General features: G+C 42.5%; 1 protein-coding gene across 4 annotated transcripts in view; it reads left to right on the top strand.

Moving 5' to 3' along the window:
* LOC137274250 (histidine--tRNA ligase, cytoplasmic-like) overlaps positions 1-17,980 on the top strand; it is a 43,584-nt gene that overhangs the window by 10,025 nt on the left and 15,579 nt on the right. Inside the window, exon 3 of one of the 4 annotated variants that reach the window (XM_067807340.1) lies at positions 6,565-6,705. The exons of 1 other annotated variant lie outside the window; for it this stretch is intronic. In XM_067807340.1, the coding sequence (XP_067663441.1) occupies positions 6,625-6,705 (81 nt within the window). In that variant the 5' untranslated portion in view covers positions 6,565-6,624. Of the gene's footprint in view, positions 1-2,219; positions 3,584-6,564; positions 6,706-10,809; positions 10,981-17,980 lie in introns of those variants that run through there. 2 more of the 4 variants (XM_067807338.1, XM_067807341.1) reach the window with 2 other exon arrangements.

Raw genomic sequence — 17,980 nt, 5'->3', positions numbered from 1 at the left:
AACTGTGACAAACAGCTTTTAATCTAACTCATTCATGTATATATTCCCATCCTCCACTGCTGTCATGTGATAAAGTAATTTATTAAGTATGTCAGTATAGGAAGAATAACAATGTACGGATGAGCAACTTTCAGGGAGAATGATGTATTGGTGTAGGTTCTACCACTGTTACAAGCAAGTTACACCAAAACTTTGCTCTCCCTGTAACAAAGAACTTGTTCATCAACACAAATGTATATTGTTATCCCTCTTTACAGCTCCAACTTCTGAACATGCAAAGTATTTATTTCAGCTTACCCTTTACATAGTGTAGTAAGTACATTTAGCTGCAAAGCTGTATGGCCAGTGCACACAAACATCAGCTCATATTCATGCATGGATAATGTGCTCAAGCAGCTGTCTCTACATGTAAAACCAACAAAAGAACTAACCCTGTATTATTATATAATGCACAGATACAAAACTGTGATGATATCTGATGGCAGTTTCACATTCACGACCTGTACACGCATACCTTCACTGGTAGTTGGGATGACTGCATAATCCCATGGTGTTCTATTCTAGTCACACACAGGTGCTTTGCAACTAGCAGCCAAGCATGACAAGTACTTAGTGGACATGTTTAGAACTTTCTCATCATTTGATTTGACCTGCAGTGTTAACAGTTATTACATCTGTTAGATTTTTACTAGAGCAAGCTATTGTAAATTTTTGGTGGTGTCTGGGTAAGATTTGAGTACCATAAACCTATAGTACGAGGAACCATAATAGATTGGTTAGTCTGGCTTGAGTACATGTTTGATAGCATGTCATCATCCTCTGTTCCAGCAGGACATCCTTGCTGCGTAACCACTTGCAGCTGTGTCTATATTAATGTGATTCTTTCACCACTGTCAGCTATCTGGGCCGGAATCATTGCTACAAATATTGATCACTGGATTGTCACATCTTTGCACAAGAATTTAAATCCAGCCCGAAAAATGCTGATTGCCTGTAACTTTAAAATGTTTCTCTCTTCCCTTCCCCCCCCCCCCCCCCCCCCCCCCCCCAAAAAAAATGGATTTAAGCAAACCAGGCAATACAAAGGAAATAACTCTGTTTTTAGTTACATTGAAGAATTTAATGAACCTGTATTTACTGCAGAACACCGTGCATCAGTAGTTGTCACTGCTTTAGTGAAAATACATGTCAGTGCAGTGCTTTGAACTTGCAATTAACAGTTCAGTCAGTAATCGTCAAATCCAAATGTAACACTCATTTTGAAAAATGGATTTTAAGATTTGTTGAATTTATGCAGCTGTATGAAACATATTACCTAAGTGTGTTACCAGACCACCAGACATTGAAATGGCTAACTGTAAATCAGAAATCTAGCCTACCTTGGGCAGTGGGGCATGCCTTATAACATACACTGGTGTTAACAACAAACATACAAACACTTTAATGTTAAACCCAGCCAATGTTAGGACCTTTCCTTCAATATGTTTGTGAAGAATTAACATTAAGTGTTATTGGAAAAAGCTATGAACTCTGGGTGACCCAACCCATGTAAGTGAGTTGGCTCGTATTTCAGAGGTATATACCTAGACGCAGGCCTTAAGGGCTTGTTTGATATTAACAATGTACATTACTATTTTGTATTGCTATGGATACCATATGACATGCATTGGGCAGTGGGGTAGAAGTTTTGATTAAAGTGTTTCCATGTCATACTGAAAACCAGGCCACTATTTCCCACATGGATACATGTGAAACCTATTTCTGACGTCCCCCAGAGTTATATTGCTGGAATATTACTACAAACATGCAAAAAAAACATGCTCTCACAGTGCAGGAAATAAAGTTTGAGTATGAATTCCCTTTTAAAGAAACAAGCATGTAATCAACTTCCTCCTGTAGAATATGATTCTATGAAGCAACATAGCATGGGTTACACCTGGATGTAATGTCAAGGTATTTCATCATGCAACCCACTTGTTATGATGTGTATACTACATGAAGTATCTGCTACGGTCACCACGCAGATCAGCTGATGCAATATACTATTAATAGATCCCAGGAGCTCCCTGACAATCTCCGGTTTGTTGAGCCGTGACACTTGACCTCACTAAGGTGAAATATTGACAAGTTGGAGGCCTCAGCGTCCCATGCGATACCGGCATGGATGGCAAAACAGCTGATTTCTGCTGATGCAATAGTGGGGAAATGTAGAGTGATTCAGCTGTATGAAACCGGCTAGTTTACCTGCACAACACTGTAGGGACATAGCAGTGGATGACTTCTCTGAGCGAGGTGTGACAGGACTGCCAACATTTACAGGATCTGATTCAAGAGCTTAAGGAATATATGACATTGATCAGGACAGAGTATTGAGGAGGTTACCAAGGATAGTTGGTTCTGGAGAATTGTTGATGCCCGCAAGTGTTGAGGATTTTCTGTTATCAGGATATACAGATTTTATTGTGGGATATATACGAAAAAGAGTCGGTTTTAGCATAGCTGTTATATATGCTGATGTATCTTGTGATACGTGTATGATACATAACAGGCTACAGAATATACAGGATTATTTAGAAACACCTACAAACCAGGAAATTTGACAACTGTGCCATCTGCTTAGTGATTTTGGAGAAGTTTGTCTACATTGTGTAGTTTTATATGCAGCTGTCTCATTGATCCTGTATTGTTGTGATCTTTTCTCGTCAGCAAGAAAGGTTTTTAGACAACCTGAATTCGTTTTTGACTGAGGATGTATGGGATGACTACAGTTCAAGGTAGAATGGAGTATGTGATGGCAATGTCAGCGTGTCAGCTGTCAGAAATACCTAGGCCACAGGAACCGTGTTGTGAAAGTATCATTGTATTTACTCAGAGAAACTTTACTGCATTAATATTACAGTCAAGTCTGGCATTGTGACTTTTCATCTTACAAGGAGCAAGTGCCTCTTAAACTGTGCTACTTGTGGTGCTATTTAGGAAAGGAAAGATCTTATTTAAGAGTCTTTGGCAGATCTGATTTTAGCTTACAAATATTACTTTTCATAATGATTTTTGATATTTGTGTGGGACAGTGTCCTGACAAAATAAGTAATATGTTTTGTAGTAATAAAGAGAAATTGTAGAAGGTAAGTTTGCTGTAATTTTGATGATAAAGAAGCTGGAAAGATCTCATTGAACCATCAGAAGATATAAAGGCTGCAAAGATTTCATTGAAGATAAGAAAGTTTTAGGAATCTCAAAAGAAGAAAAGAACGTTGCAGCAATCTCACAGAAGATAGAAAGGCACAGAAGATTGAAAAGTTGCAGGAATCTCATAGAGGACAAGCTTGAAGCACAACAGCTCACAAGTGTGTAGAAATACCAACAAGAGAAAATAAAATCATTGGACTAAAGTCCTGTGGTAAGAGACAATCCAAGAAGACAGATGTCGTCGGATCAACCCAACATGTTTCTAGAGGGGGGACAGGGTGTGGTGCTAGTTGGACGAACTCGTGAACAGTTTGAAATCTACAAGAAAGTCCAGGAACTAGGTAACGGAATTGCTGACCTGAAAGCAAGGAAACCGCCAGGATATAAGAAACAGGTGCAGTTCGGCTTCCACTGTGTTAGTTCAGTTTCTGAAACCTTTGCAAAACCTGTACCAATGTCCCCATGAATCTGTATTCATTCTGTTTTCAGCATTAGGAAAACTTGAGGGTCCCAAGTAGATCAGAGAATTTTTTTTTTTTTTGATATTATGATATCTGCTTTCTACATTTGATTGTCATAAGGGGCAGTGTAGTAGCTTAGTGGTTAAATCATTTGCTTGTCATGCCAAAGACCCAGGTTTAATTCCCCTGAGTGTGTGAAGGCCCTTTTCTGTCCCCTGCTGTGATATTGCAGGTGTTTTGCTAAAAGCAAGGTAAAACGATACTCATTCATGTGGCACAAGTACAGATTGTTCAAGGCTGGGGACGTCGTAATAGCATAGTGGTAAAAGCGTTCACTTGTCACACAGAAGACCTTGGTTCGATTACACATCAGGGTACAGTATGTCCCTCACAGTGACATTTCTGGAATATTTGCTAAAACCAGACTCATTTCTTCCTAGTCCAAGGCTATCTCCTTTTGTGGAAGTAAGATAACTTCAGTAAATTAATTTGTAGATTTTCATTCAGATATTTAACTTCATGTGCATGAACTATTCAAACTAGCTGTGTACATTAACTTTTGACATATGTGAATCATGTTAAGCCAGAATGTTTTGACGGCAGTGCATTACACCAACTAGTGGAAGATGGGAACCCACATTTAGGTTGTAGATGTCTTCAGGACGAAGTGAGACAGATGGCAATGATAATCTTTCAATTTTCATTTACGTACTTGTAGAGTGCTTTGATATTAACAATAAAACTCCACTATTTGTCCAAGAATAATGCAGCAGTATTTGTGACTGAAGTATTAGAAATCATTAATGTCCTTCTGATTATGAGATCTGTGATTTTCATAAAGCCTGAATGTTACAGTGGTGTAAGATATTGGTGATTGTGTAGGATATTTTGGAGAGATGATGATGATGATGATGATGATGATGATGATGATGATTTTTTATGGAAAAGCATGTACAATATAAAGGACCCCCTAAAAATTATCCATAAAGTACAGTGTCTATTCTAGAACTGAAAATCTAGGGGGGATTTGTCGCCCCCTTGCAAAAAAAGGTGGGAGGATTTGGAAAATGTAGGGGGAATACCTGTATTATCGTCTTTCAAAATAGTGTGGATGTACGAAAGTTATTGCAACCACCACCAGTGAAACTATTGCTCATTTTATTTTGGCTACAATAGTCACATGTCATAGCACCAAGCTCATTTTGAGAGAGCCATGGCCATTCTTGCAACCACTTTTTTCTGAAAAACACTTGGTTTGGGGTTTTTTTAGAGTCGGAGAGACTGGGGTCAGTCTCAGGGTTTTGCTCGCCTTTCGATTCACATGTCTCCTTAACAGATGTATTGGTCTGGGGAGATGTGACTGACACTGTTGCTTTCTCAGTGGTTTTTTTATGCAAAAAAGTCAGTTGTTTTCATTCTTTTGCGTGGCATTATTCACACCAAATTACCACAAACTGTTATAAATAAGAATTTCATATTCATTTGTCATCTGCAACTTCAAGTGATAGTATTATCTGATTTCGAAAATGAAGCTAAAACGAACTGATGTTCTAAAAAAAGATCGACGAAACTGTTTTGCAAGTGCTGTACACAAGCACTATGTTTAGAGTTCATAGACTAACATTTTCAATTAATTAATCAAATCATAACTTCATCGAAAAATGTTATCCAGTTTCATACTGATATGAATGGAATTTCGTTTCCCCAGTGCCGATAGTGGTTTTAACCAAGGGAGGTTACTCTGTTATGTTTACATGTTGTCTCTCGAACTTAACTCAGTGGCCGACTCCGATTCAAAAAGTCATTCCTTGTCAATATAAAGCTTTTTTCGTATGTTTTTTACTATGCGCAACAGTTCGCGCTCTGTTGTCTTTATGAGGCGCGATTTGATCATTATTAGCGTGAATCACGCAATTGCGCATCCTAGAATAGACACTGAAGTAAGTGACACCTTGCCCTCACCCTTGCCCCTGCCCCCTCCCCACCTCAGCTGCTCCCTTTCCAGAATTTTTAAGCATATTTTTTAATATTACAGTACCATAAGATGCCATGCTTGACAAATAAATTCATGTATTAGACATTCATCTGAATGTGTGATGCTTTTAAACAAAACAATGACTCGCCTGTATGTGATGATCTGTTCAGCAACTTGACCATGTTGACAACTGGATCATATTGGTATTGGCATAATCTGAAAAAATATTATATCATCTTAGCACAATCAGACATATTAATTATATTCAAGTGGGTATTACGTGTGTATTAGAAGGTACCCTCATGTAGATGGGGAAACAGTACTTCAGTCTTGTTCCTTATTAAGTTTTATTTACGCTACACACTATAGGCCGTCCACTGTTGGCATGATAGATTCCTCATCCAAATTAAACTTCATACATTTCACATTGTACATAGTGCAGAAGATATTCACTGTATTATCTGTCACTGGGCAGAACAGTGGATGTCCAAATGTCATGACTAGAAATACTTGTATGTTTAATGATTATAATATAGTACATGTTTTAAGCGGAGTGTTTTAGGAAGCGCTTCGTGTTGCAAAATGGGACTTATTTTTGCTTTATGTGTAGTCTGTATATTCCCTGACTTAGACCACATGACCACAGATATTAAAATTTAGATGTTACAAGCTAGGGACATGTCTAACCTGGAATCACCAAGAGTTAGTGGTTCAAGGCATGAAGTCCAATTATGGAGTCACCCTTCCTTCATTTAGGTTGAATATTTGCTGATTGATGGAAAACAATTACTGAGTGTTTCATGTTGAACACTGTTACACAGTGTTACAGAGTATGTACCTGTTCCAGGCCTGCATGACAGTGTGGAGATGTGTTGATGTCTTGTGGCATGGTTGAGGGGGGTGTCTCTGCTAGCCTTTTGTACTGTTTATATTCACCAGAGTTGCTGAAAGAGTTCTTCTCTCCATTCCATATCCTCTGACCTTGTGATTGTGCTCATCATGTTACCTCTCTGCCGATTTCACCATCTGCTGTACCAAAAAAACAAACTGCTCTCTGCTCTACGCTTGTCATCTAACCAGGTAAGATATAGTTAGGAGTACATAGAACAGGTTCCGGCTTTTCTATAGCTTCTTGTAATTGGTGACTAGATTGGATCCAGTTATCAGCCATGGTTGACTGGGTAACACTGTTCCTAATCATGCTAATGGATTGTGTGTGTTCATGATGTCAGCCACCAGTTTGACCTAGATTGAAATATTATGCTGTTGTTAACTTTATTGAATTTTCTTTGAGAAGGAAATAACAAACAGTTATGAAGAACAGTTCAATCCTTGATCATGCATTGGAATAAATAAACTTTCTTTTTAACATTAACCACCTTAAGTGCTAGGGTAATCAAACTCTTTAATCTACAAATACTTACCATAGCTGCAGCATACAGTGGTTGAATGAGCCTCAGGACCTATTTTGCATTCAGAACTTCATTTTTAGGAAAGTTCATGGCACTGATATAACAGGCTGCTAAAATACTGATCATGTTTTGACATATCTTTTTTTATTTTGAAATTCTGAAGAGAGTTAGTGCAGAAAATTGTCTCTGTAGCTTTTGAAAGGATTCACTGGTCATTGGATCGGTGGTAAAAGATGAAATATCTTTGCAGGGTAGGAAACTCCTAAAAAATTCAACCAGACCCAACAGGGCTGGTTAGATGTGAAACTTGCCATCCCAGACCAAAACTTACCTGCCCACAAAATATTTTTATAAACATGTCTAAATTGTAACCCCACAGTCTAGAAGGTGAATTTGAGAATCTGGCCAGCTGTGTTGAAAATACCGTGTCCCAGGCAGTTAGGCATGCAGGTATTTCGAATGCTGATCTCTGGGAACAATGAGAATTGTTTTATTTAGTTTTTCTTAAATATTTATCTCTTAATAGATACATGCTGTATGTATCTTATTTCAAGATAATATGTCATCCCAATACGACTTATATCATCGTCTTACCATTATTTCAGTTTTTGATATCTCAAGAATCTTTGTACCTGATATACATGTTCTCTAAGCCACACACCTACAAGTATTGAATTATGTGTGCATTCATTTAATTACCTCAGAGCTGCCCAAATAAATGCATTGAGATGCTGTTGTGATTATAGCTAGTTTCCTCACTTCCATGCTGGTATGATACAGTGACAGACTCAAGGCTAGAGCCATGAGATATCTCACAGGATAGGATTACCAAGTCCTGCTGTCACCATGAGTCTTATCAATGGAAGGAAACTGCTTACACATGCTTACCTATCACAGCTTAGAAATGTTATGTGAACTACATAGATTTTCATAGTCTCATTGTCTGACATCAGGTTTCATTACACAGAGCAATTCAAGATGAGTACTCAGGAAACCCAGTCTCTCAACTTTCGAAACTCTCCATATATTAACGTTTCATGGCCCAGTAAATATTGAAATGGCACGGATCAAAAGTTTCTCAGTGCCGTCATGGCATACCTAATTTTTTAGAGACATAACTCACCTTCTGTCATGTATTCCCCGAAACAAAAGTGTACTCAAACGACAAACAAGTAAAAACATTTATTGACTGTTGCCCTGGAAATCACTGGAATCATGATGAATGATGTAAATAAATCTGGTTGTTTTTCCATTTAGAGAGTTACTGATATTTCAGTTATTAAAGAGGAAATCAGAAGAAAAGGAAGTATTTTTATTTACTGGTCTATTCTAGCTTACCTCTTGTTCATTCTATTCAAGTTTATCAAGTTAGTATATGTCAGTTGTCACAACCTTCAGATAAGTATTTGAGAATTTAAAACACAGTGTAAATGATGTTGATGTGTAGGACATATTAAGGTTTTTGTAAAGAAAATTCATTTTAGATTCAGATTTGCGCATACTGTAATTACAAGTGTAAATATGGACAGACTACTTCATGTGTTGGAATAAGATAACAGGTTTATGATTACTTGACTGGATAGAGTATTATCACACAGCGACTTTTATTATTAGTAGTAGTGGGTATGTTGTTTTAGTGATTGAGTAAAATGGTAATGTGGTGATTTTGCATACCAGTTATACACCCTTATGTAGAGGATCGATAGATCAAGATTTCTTCCAAGTTGTTCGTTTTTACAAACAATGCACATGTGGAGGTGTCATGACACCGTTTAATATTTCTTCATCAAACTTGGTACATACAGAGGTCTTGTGGTCAATTGATGCCTTTTGGTAGTTTTGCATTTCTGAATAAAACATATTTTGCATGTCGATGACATCAAGTTTGACTTTGTCTGAAATTAGTTGTGATGCTTTTTTCTGGAACATAACTTTAAGACCTTTCAATACTTTCCTCCTTCTTTGTAACATAGTCACAGACTCGTTATATGCAATTTGTGAAAATCAATGCTCATGCAGTTGATACCTGGATTATGCAGGCCACATTCTATTATTTACAGAATGTTGCGATATAGCTGGAATATTGCTAAGTGGCATAAAACTAAACTCACTCACTCACTCACTCACTCACATATTCACAAATTGTATTTTGCCATTGCAGGCGATATTGATGACTTTGTCTGTTTGTTAAACAGTCTTAGCCCTAAGATTATTATTTCCCAAGGTAACTGTGCATATTTTTCGAAAGCTATGAACTGATGAAGCTGTGAGAAATTATTTTGTTTCAGATAAAAATATGTATGGCTCATGCAGTTTTAGCAACAGAAATTTAATGTGCCATGTATGCTTTTATTAGCTTTACCAGGAATTACATCTGAATGTTTTTCTTTTATTAGATGCTAGTACAAAATGTTTCTTTGAAATAATATCCAGCAAAAGTAATTATATTTTGTTTCTTAAAGAGGCAACAGCTGGTTTAGATTTCAAAGATAAATATTTGATACTCAGTGATTAAATATCAAGTACCTGTATTGTCTCTTGAACAGGTGCTTTAAAATGTTGAAGAAAGTGTCGTTGAGCAGTACTATATTTTGAAAATTGTCCAAAATTCACAAATTTTATGGTAGTAAACATTAACTGATCGAAACTGACTCATCATTGTAAAAAATCAACATCTATTTTTACCACTGTTTGCTTCCATTGATCTGATTTCCAAACAGTGATTGATGTTGTTTTTTTTCGAAATGTACTTGTATCTTTACTAGTTTTCTATCACCATTTCATGAAAAAACATTCGATGCCTGAAACCATTCAGATAATAATAGCCGTAAACTGCAGGGTCACCAGTCGAATATTTTACCCACAATTCTGGTTTTATGACATCTTTTATCATGAAAACAAACAGAAACATTCTACATTAGTGATTTTTTTGGAAAGTCAACCAAGTTAATGCTCGGTAAACAATAGGACCAAACACTGTGACAACAGTTCCATCTTACTTCTCCATGGCAATGTTCGGGAGATCCCTGTGACATCATAAGGAAACACCCTACCTTTTCCACTTCACCTCTTAAATGAGTTCTCTTTCAGAGTGATAACAAGCAACATAGTTTTGTACAAAAACAACAGGTTTGAGATAGTTACAAGAGTATATCTTATTATAAACCTGAGGTATCTTATCTTTCAGCTTGAGTTAAGATTAATTTTAAGAAAGATTATTTCGAAAATCTATATCCTGAGCCCAGTTATCAATCAGTTGTTTAGAGCTTGTCTAGACTTAACTTTATATGTTAATAATGATGTTAAACTTTCATTCTCCCTTTATATAGAGTGTAGAGCCTAAATACTCACCAGCTTCATGTGTGGCTGTGTCTTCTGTGTGTCTCATGGCCAAATGCATGTCTTGTTAAAGCTACAACTTTGCTTTTATCATGCTTATTATGATAATGTAGTTCATTGCAGATAAGCATAAAGATACATTAAAAGAAACTGAACCTTCACGACCATCCCATAGATCTGACGAAATAAGGATTCTTTGTGCTCCTCCTTGTCTCACTTCCCTTGATGCCATAATGGATTCTTCTGTGAAAGTGCACAGGCTAGTCTACTTCATTATTCAGGGAAGGCGGTATTTACAAAGGAACATGTGTGATGTTCCCAGAAATCATATTTAGGTCAGATAGAGTCTGGAGTGACTGCGTCACAATCGTCACAATCGTGTTCTCTGAATGGCAGAATAGGACAAACTGATAAGATAGGCTTCTACAGCATGCGGCCATGTTGTAACAGGACCTTGCAGACATTCCGTGATATTCCCACACTTCGTAGAATAGTACCCTATCAAACCTCTTCAGTCATGGAGTGTTATGATGACGGGGGTGTTCATAAGAGCATCCGTCTAGCAGACTCTGAAAGTTCCAAAAAGAAAGGCAAGAAAAAGAAGGTAGGAGGGACAGTTGAGATCTGGACATGTTTCAATTATGTCGACTGTTGGAACAACTTGTCAGGAACTTAGGCCACTGGAGTCCCAAGTCATTTCTATAAAGTTTTGATCTAAGAGTATTGAAATGCAGCATGTTTGTGGAAGCAGGTTTAAAGATTTTTGGGCATAGACATCATACTACATCTTTGACAGCCAAAACTACAAGCCAGATATGGAGGACAGAGACGTGGAAGATTAAAATTTCTTTGGAACATGTAAGACAAACATTTTGAAAGGCAAGCAAACCAAGTAGCACTGTTTCATTTTCATTGAAAATTGTACATGCCAGTGGTGTTTATACTGATCTGGAATTTTCCTCATGTCCCAAGCTGGGCATGTGTGGCACAGTGATCAGTGAGAACATGCCTACACTGAGTTGCCTCCTTGTGTCATGCCAGGATCCACTGTCGTGAATTTCAGCTTTCACCCCAATTGTGATCCTTGGCACATCAGCAACATAGTGGTGAAGATGATCAACCTTCATCAATTTGGGTTTTCAACATCTTGTTTGTTTTGCTGATTTGAGAACATTATGCTGTGTTAAAGAACTTTCAGAAGGTTATTTAGTCTATAAACAAATTATACTATTGTCAAAATCCCCGAAAGTGCCCAAAATCCAATCAGCCAGCTTGAATATCAATTACAGCAGCCTCCATTCATTTTCCACAAGCCTTGGACTGACAGGGTAGCAATGGTAGTGGGGTAGCCTACTGGTTAAAGCATTCGCTTGGCACACCAAAGAAGCAGGTTCAATTCCCCACATGGGTACAATATGTGAATCCCTTTTCTGGTGCTCCCTGCCATGGAATATTGTTAAACGTGTTGTAAAACACTGTTCATCTGTGACAGTGTATTACCTTATTAATGTTTTGTGGTCAGCAGTGATAGATAAGACTGGCATTAGGGTGTGTCGTGTTGTTGTCATGATCCGTTCCTGCTGATAAGATTGGTGAGGGATGATGCAACATTTTCTGTAGATCCTCTTCAGTCTGTCTGTCAAAACATGTCCTACTCCAGCGATCATGTTATAATGAAGGTATTTTTAACAAAATTTTTTTATGGGAAAATGTGTCTTGATGCGATAAGTGCATTTGGAGCAAAATTATCTTTTTAAATTTCATTTTTATGCTTATCGTGTTTACTGATAACATTTTCCACTTCTCATGCTTTTATTCAGGATGTTTACATGACAGTTACATATGAAAGCACTTTCTTAAACACTCTTAATCCAGATGGTACAGTTCCAAGTAGTGGCACATGGATATGCAGATATTGTATTTGAAGCCTGTTTGTTTTCCTCAAAATGGGGTTATGTCCATTGGTATGTAGCAAACTAAAGCAATGATGGAAATGCTTGGAAAGTGGTTTTTGGCTTCAATTTCAGTATGATAATTCTTTTTCAGAAGAAGTCCTCCTTGGGGTACATATATAGCATTAAAATGTCCATTTAAAAATGCCTACGACAGTTGTAACAATATTGAATAAATATTTTACAAAACAAAAACTCGTTTTTGTCTTGTGAGACCACCCCTACAGGGCCCCCACCCGGGCCCCTTAACAGCCAAGAGCAGGTAACTCTCGCCGTGTACCTCATACCTCACTTTTCATGCTGTCGTCTTTGAGGACAGTCGTCCATCAGCAAGCTCTCATACTTAGAGAACCTACGAATTGAAGAGAAATGAGTGAGAAAGCTACGAAAACCGTATGTATGGTTCCTTTTTAACGCACGGGCGGTATTAGGAATGCATATTTCACTCTTTTTCATTCATGAAATGTTGTAACTTTCCGTGGCTACCGTGGTCTTCAGTCATGTGGCTGACAAGATGGCGGGCGGCACGTACCTGGTGGTTATTTCTTCTGCCTATTCTTTTAGGTGGTTTTAAATACAAACCGGATATTTGTATGGTTTTTTACCTTTCTTTTCCATGGTAAAGAAATCCTTATATGCTATTGTATGTTTTCATAAATAGCTTTCTTATTATTTAACGGTTAAATATCGCCAGTGCGTATTATTGTTTCTGTTAAATACTCATGTGTTTGTTGGATTAACGGGCCTTGCTATTAATCATAGCACGGTTCGGTTTTTTCCAGTTCAAGGTGTGTGCTACTTGTAACGCAAAACTCCCCCCGAGGGATAAGCATATTCTGTGCCTGCGGTGCTTGGCGGAGGAAGCTCACGACGAGCAAGGATGCGCCGTATGTCAGGACTTTTCCCCCAGGGCTCAAAAATCCCGTCATGCAGACTTGATCTTTTATAGATCTTTGATCCAGGCGGGGGGGGATATTTGGGCTCAGGAGCCGCCTTCAAAAAAAGCTAAAAAAGATATTAAGAAGGCGTCTTCGGCGTCAGTCTCGGGGGGGGATACGGCAAAACCAGCGAAGGGTACTTCGGTTCCACCTCCAGCGGTGGCTTCTACCTCCGCAGCACCTCCCACTGAACCCTCGCAACCGTTAACATTTGATTTACTTTCGTCTTTGTTACAGCAGCAAATGGCGTCAGTGCATACCCTGATTTCGGATGCGATGTCCGGTCTCCGTCAGGAGATCGGCGTTCGTCCGGAGTCGGGTGTGTATCCGGCTTCGGCTTCCATGGGACTCCCCAGCCACGCCTCTGGCGCCGGTGTGGGGACTTCCATTAGGGGTGCGCAGGAACCGACTTTAGAGTCGGTTGCCAGCCACTCAGAGGTTGCCAGTGTTGGTCATGGGACCATGCCTATGTTGGGAGCGTTGCCGGCGATCCGCCACCCAGACTCAGTCTCAGGCGTCGGGTCTATGGCGTCGGGCCGCTCGGCTCTGCTCGGGCCTCTCTCTCTTTCGGATGTTCCCTCGACCGATCCCCCGGAGCTATCCTTAGATGACAGATCTGAGGTGTCACTCATGGGGGATCGCGCCGAGGAGATAATGGAGGAGGGGGAGGACCGGGGTGGGCCGAGTGAGTTTTCGTTTTCGCTCGGCGCCTCGCTGAGGCAGGTACGGGAGCGTATTGCTTCTGTCCTGCCGCAGGTCGTGGTTGCTTCGGCGACACCTGACCCCGAGGAATTCCGACTGCCGGGTGAGGCTTTTGCCCCAGCCAAGGTGGTGGATTCTCGGTTGCGCATCCTCCCTTCTATTTTGTCAGAAGTGATTAACCCTCTTTTAACGGGAGCGCGGTCACGCTTCGATTTGCCGGAGCTAGACCGACGTTACCTGATGGGTGATCTTGACTTGTATAACCCTCCAGTGGTCGACGACTGTATCTATGCATCGGTCGCCCTGGGGGGTTCCTCTGGCAGCTCCTTAGCTTCGGCTAAGCAAGGACGCCGCCTGCCTCCGTTCACCTCTAACGTTACTGCCCTCAAATCGGCTTATAGGTCGTTTGAGGAGCAGTACCGAAATGCAGCTCAATGCCTTAAGGTCACAATACACGCCGCATATACTTCGGTATTGCAGCGTCGGCTTGTTGACGGCGGCGGTGTTGAGGAGGAGTGTGTTTCCCCTACGCTCGCTCAACAGCTTACGGAGGTGCAGTCACATCTGGCGCGGGACTCGATCAGGTCCTCGGCGTGTCAGATGATGTCTGCAGTTATGGGCCTCCGTAGACTGTGGCTGTCCGTGGCACGGTATTCGCCGGCCACTCAACAAGCGCTACTTTCACTGCCATTCCGGATGGGATCTACTCTCTTCCCGGGAGCGACATCAGTAGTCCGGGAGGCCGCGGAGGCTGTGTCTACATTCAAGGAGTCTAAACCCTTGTTAGAACAGCCTCACACTTCTCGTGCGCGTCCCCCGGTGCTTTCCTCCGCTTATCCTTCGGCTCCGGCCAAGGACTCTGCTAAGTGGGCACAGCCCTTGCAGGCGCGGAAGGGTAAGGGTAAGGGTAGGGGCAAGGGCAAGGCTGCGGCGCCCCAGCATCCTTTTCCGAGGAAAGGGAAGTCGGCCCCGGCTTCCCAGTAAGTCATCCTCCGGAGCCCTTGCAAGTGATCCCGAATCAAGCAGTCGGAGCACTGCCGACGTCGGGCATTCATTGCCTTCTGCCAAACCTTCCTGTGGGTGGCCGCCTTTCCCACTTCCTGTCGGATTGGGAAAAGGTAACCTCCAACCCCTGGGTCCTATCCACACTCAGGGACGGCCACTTACCACTATGGAAGAGAGACCCGCCTCCCTTTTCCGGAATTCGGCGCACTCCTGTGCCGGTAGTTCCGGAGAAAGCCGAGGTTCTCCGCGCCGAGGTTCAGTCTTTACTGGACAAGGCAGCCATCGAGGTGGTTCCAGGGGGCCAGGAACAAGAGGGATTTTACTCCACTTATTTCCTGGTCACCAAAAAGGACGGAGGGTTCAGACCGATTCTCAATCTCAAACGGCTGAACACTATGCTGCAGGTACCGTCATTCAAGATGGAGACACTACGGTCAGTGATCTCATCTGTAGAAAGAGGCGACTGGCTTACGTCCATCGACCTCAAGGATGCGTACCTGCATGTTCCGATGCATCCCGAGTTCAGGAAGTACCTGCGGTTCTCCTTCGACGGGGTATGCTATCAGTTTCGGGTGCTTCCCTTCGGCATCGCTACGGCTCCGAGGGTATTCACCAAGCTTATGTTAATCCCAGCGCAAGTGGCCAGGTCACAGGGCAGGTGTTGTCACCCGTACCTGGACGATTGGCTTATACGAGCACTTGCCGCTCACTTGAGTCGAGACGCAACATTCGCCATAATGTGTATTCTCACCAGGTTGGGCTGGATTATCAATCTCAAGAAGTCAGACCTAGTTCCTACACAGGATCTGATCTTCTTAGGCGCACGGTTCGACACAGCGAGAGGCATAGTCTCCCTGTCGCCGGATCGGATCTCCAAAGTTCAGAGAGTTGTTATGCAATTCCTCGAGTCCCCCTCGGCTTCGGCTCGGGTTTGGCTCCAGTTGCTAGGCAACATGGCAGCGACGGTGGACGTTGTTTGGAGGGCGCGGTTGAGGATGCGACCCATTCAGTACGCCTTGGCGCGAATGTGGTCCCACGGCAGGAGTTACGAGATGATTCTCCTCACTCCGGAGTGGCTCCTTCCTCATTTACGGTGGTGGACAGTGGTAGGGAATCTATCCAGGGGGTTACCCCTGGACGCTCCCTCACCAACCCTTTCAATTCAGACGGACGCTTCCCTCACAGGGTGGGGTGGCGTGCTGGGCGCCCATTCAGTTTCGGGCCTATGGTTACGGCACGAAACGCGCCTGCACATCAATGTGCTCGAATTGAGAGCTGTCCGGCTAGTGTTCCAACACTTTCGGGAGACGGTTCGAGGCTGTGTGGTACGTCTAGAGATGGACAACCAGACGGCAATGACCTATATCCTGAAACAGGGCGGTACGGTTTCTCCGTCCCTCCTAGAGGAGGCGTGGCACTTTCTACAGTGGTGCGACCGGTTCAATGTTCGGGTGTGTCCCGTGTATCTCCCCGGGGTGGACAATGTTCGAGCAGCCGCGCTCTCTCGACGTGTCCTAGCTCCTCACGAGTGGATGTTGCATCGGGAGATATTCGGGATTATCTCCCGGTTGTTCGGATCGTTCCAGGTGGATCTGTTTGCCTCTGGGGGGACGAACCAGATTCCGGTGTTTTGTTCTCAGATACCGGATCCGAGAGCCATCGCTCAGGACGCTTTCCAGCTCGATTGGACGGACAGGGTATTGTGGGCGTTCCCACCTCTGCCGCTGATTCCCAGGGTCCTCTCGCAGCTTGCCACCCAACCAGCTCGACTGTTAGTGCTTCTTGCTCCTCTTTGGTCGTCTCAAAGCTGGTTTCCGGTAATGATGAGGTTTCTGGCATTGCCTCCTGTCCTTTTACCCTTTCGACCGGACTTACTATCCCAGAACGGAGCGCCGCACCCGAATCCCAGGATTCAGTGGGTGGCCTGGCCACTGTCAGGAATCGCCTCCAAGCGAGCGGAATTTCTGCACCAGTTGCAGACACAATTCTGGCTTCGCGGAGGGATTCGACAAACGTTCAATATGAGGATAGATGGGCCTGTTATGCGCGCTGGTGTGTCAACAGGGGGATTCTTGATCCCTTTTCTTCAACTCTAGTTGAAGTACTGGAATTTTTGCAGTCCCGGTTAGAGTCAGGCCTAGCCGCCTCTACTATCCGGGGCTATTCCACGGCCATTTCGGCATTCCATATTCCTGTTGACGGTGCTCTCTTGGGGCAGCACCCTCTTGTTCAGCGTTTTTTAGCGGGTGTGGATAGGATCCGTCCGACTGTCCGGCGGATTAGTCCCCCGTGGGACTTGTCAGTCGTTCTTGACTGGTTGTCCGGTCCTCTTTTTCACGAGCTATCGTCTCTTTCTCTCCAGCTGTTAACGTGGAGGGCTGCCTTTCTTGTGGCGGTAACGTCTGGCAGGCGGGTAGGTGACATTCATGCAATGTCAGCGGATCCTGCTTTGACCGTCTTTCACAAAGACAGGGTCAGTATTAGACTGCCGGATTCTTACCGTCCTAAGATCGCAGGCGCTTTTCATGTTACAGCGCCTATCGAGCTCCCTAAGCTCATGCAGCCTCCCTCGCCCGGTACCTCTCTTCGACGTGCTCACGTCTTAGATGTCCGTAAGACCCTTAGGGCTTATATCAAACGAACTGCTGATATCCGAAAAGATAACCAGTTGTTTTGTTGTTATGGCGGGGGAAGAGCTGGTCTGCCGGCGAACAAGCAAACCATATCTAGGTGGCTTGTCTCTGCCATTTGTATGGCATATACTCATAAAGGGTTACCTATCCCTAATGGGTTAAAGGCTCATTCTGTTAGGGCAGTGGCTACGTCACAGGCTTATGCCGCGGCTCTGCCCATTGAGGAGATCTGCTCTGCGGCTATTTGGAGCCGACCGAGCACGTTTATCCGTCACTACCAACTGGACAAAGATTTACGGGAACGTGCTCGGTTTGGCCATACAGTTCTCACCAGTGGGCAGAGTCGTGATTCCCCTAGCTGAATGAGCGTCTGA

Source organism: Haliotis asinina, chromosome 2 (genome assembly GCF_037392515.1).
Source record: "Haliotis asinina isolate JCU_RB_2024 chromosome 2, JCU_Hal_asi_v2, whole genome shotgun sequence".
Classification (NCBI taxonomy): domain Eukaryota; kingdom Metazoa; phylum Mollusca; class Gastropoda; order Lepetellida; family Haliotidae; genus Haliotis; species Haliotis asinina.
This window is presented reverse-complemented; position numbering and strand designations above follow the sequence as displayed.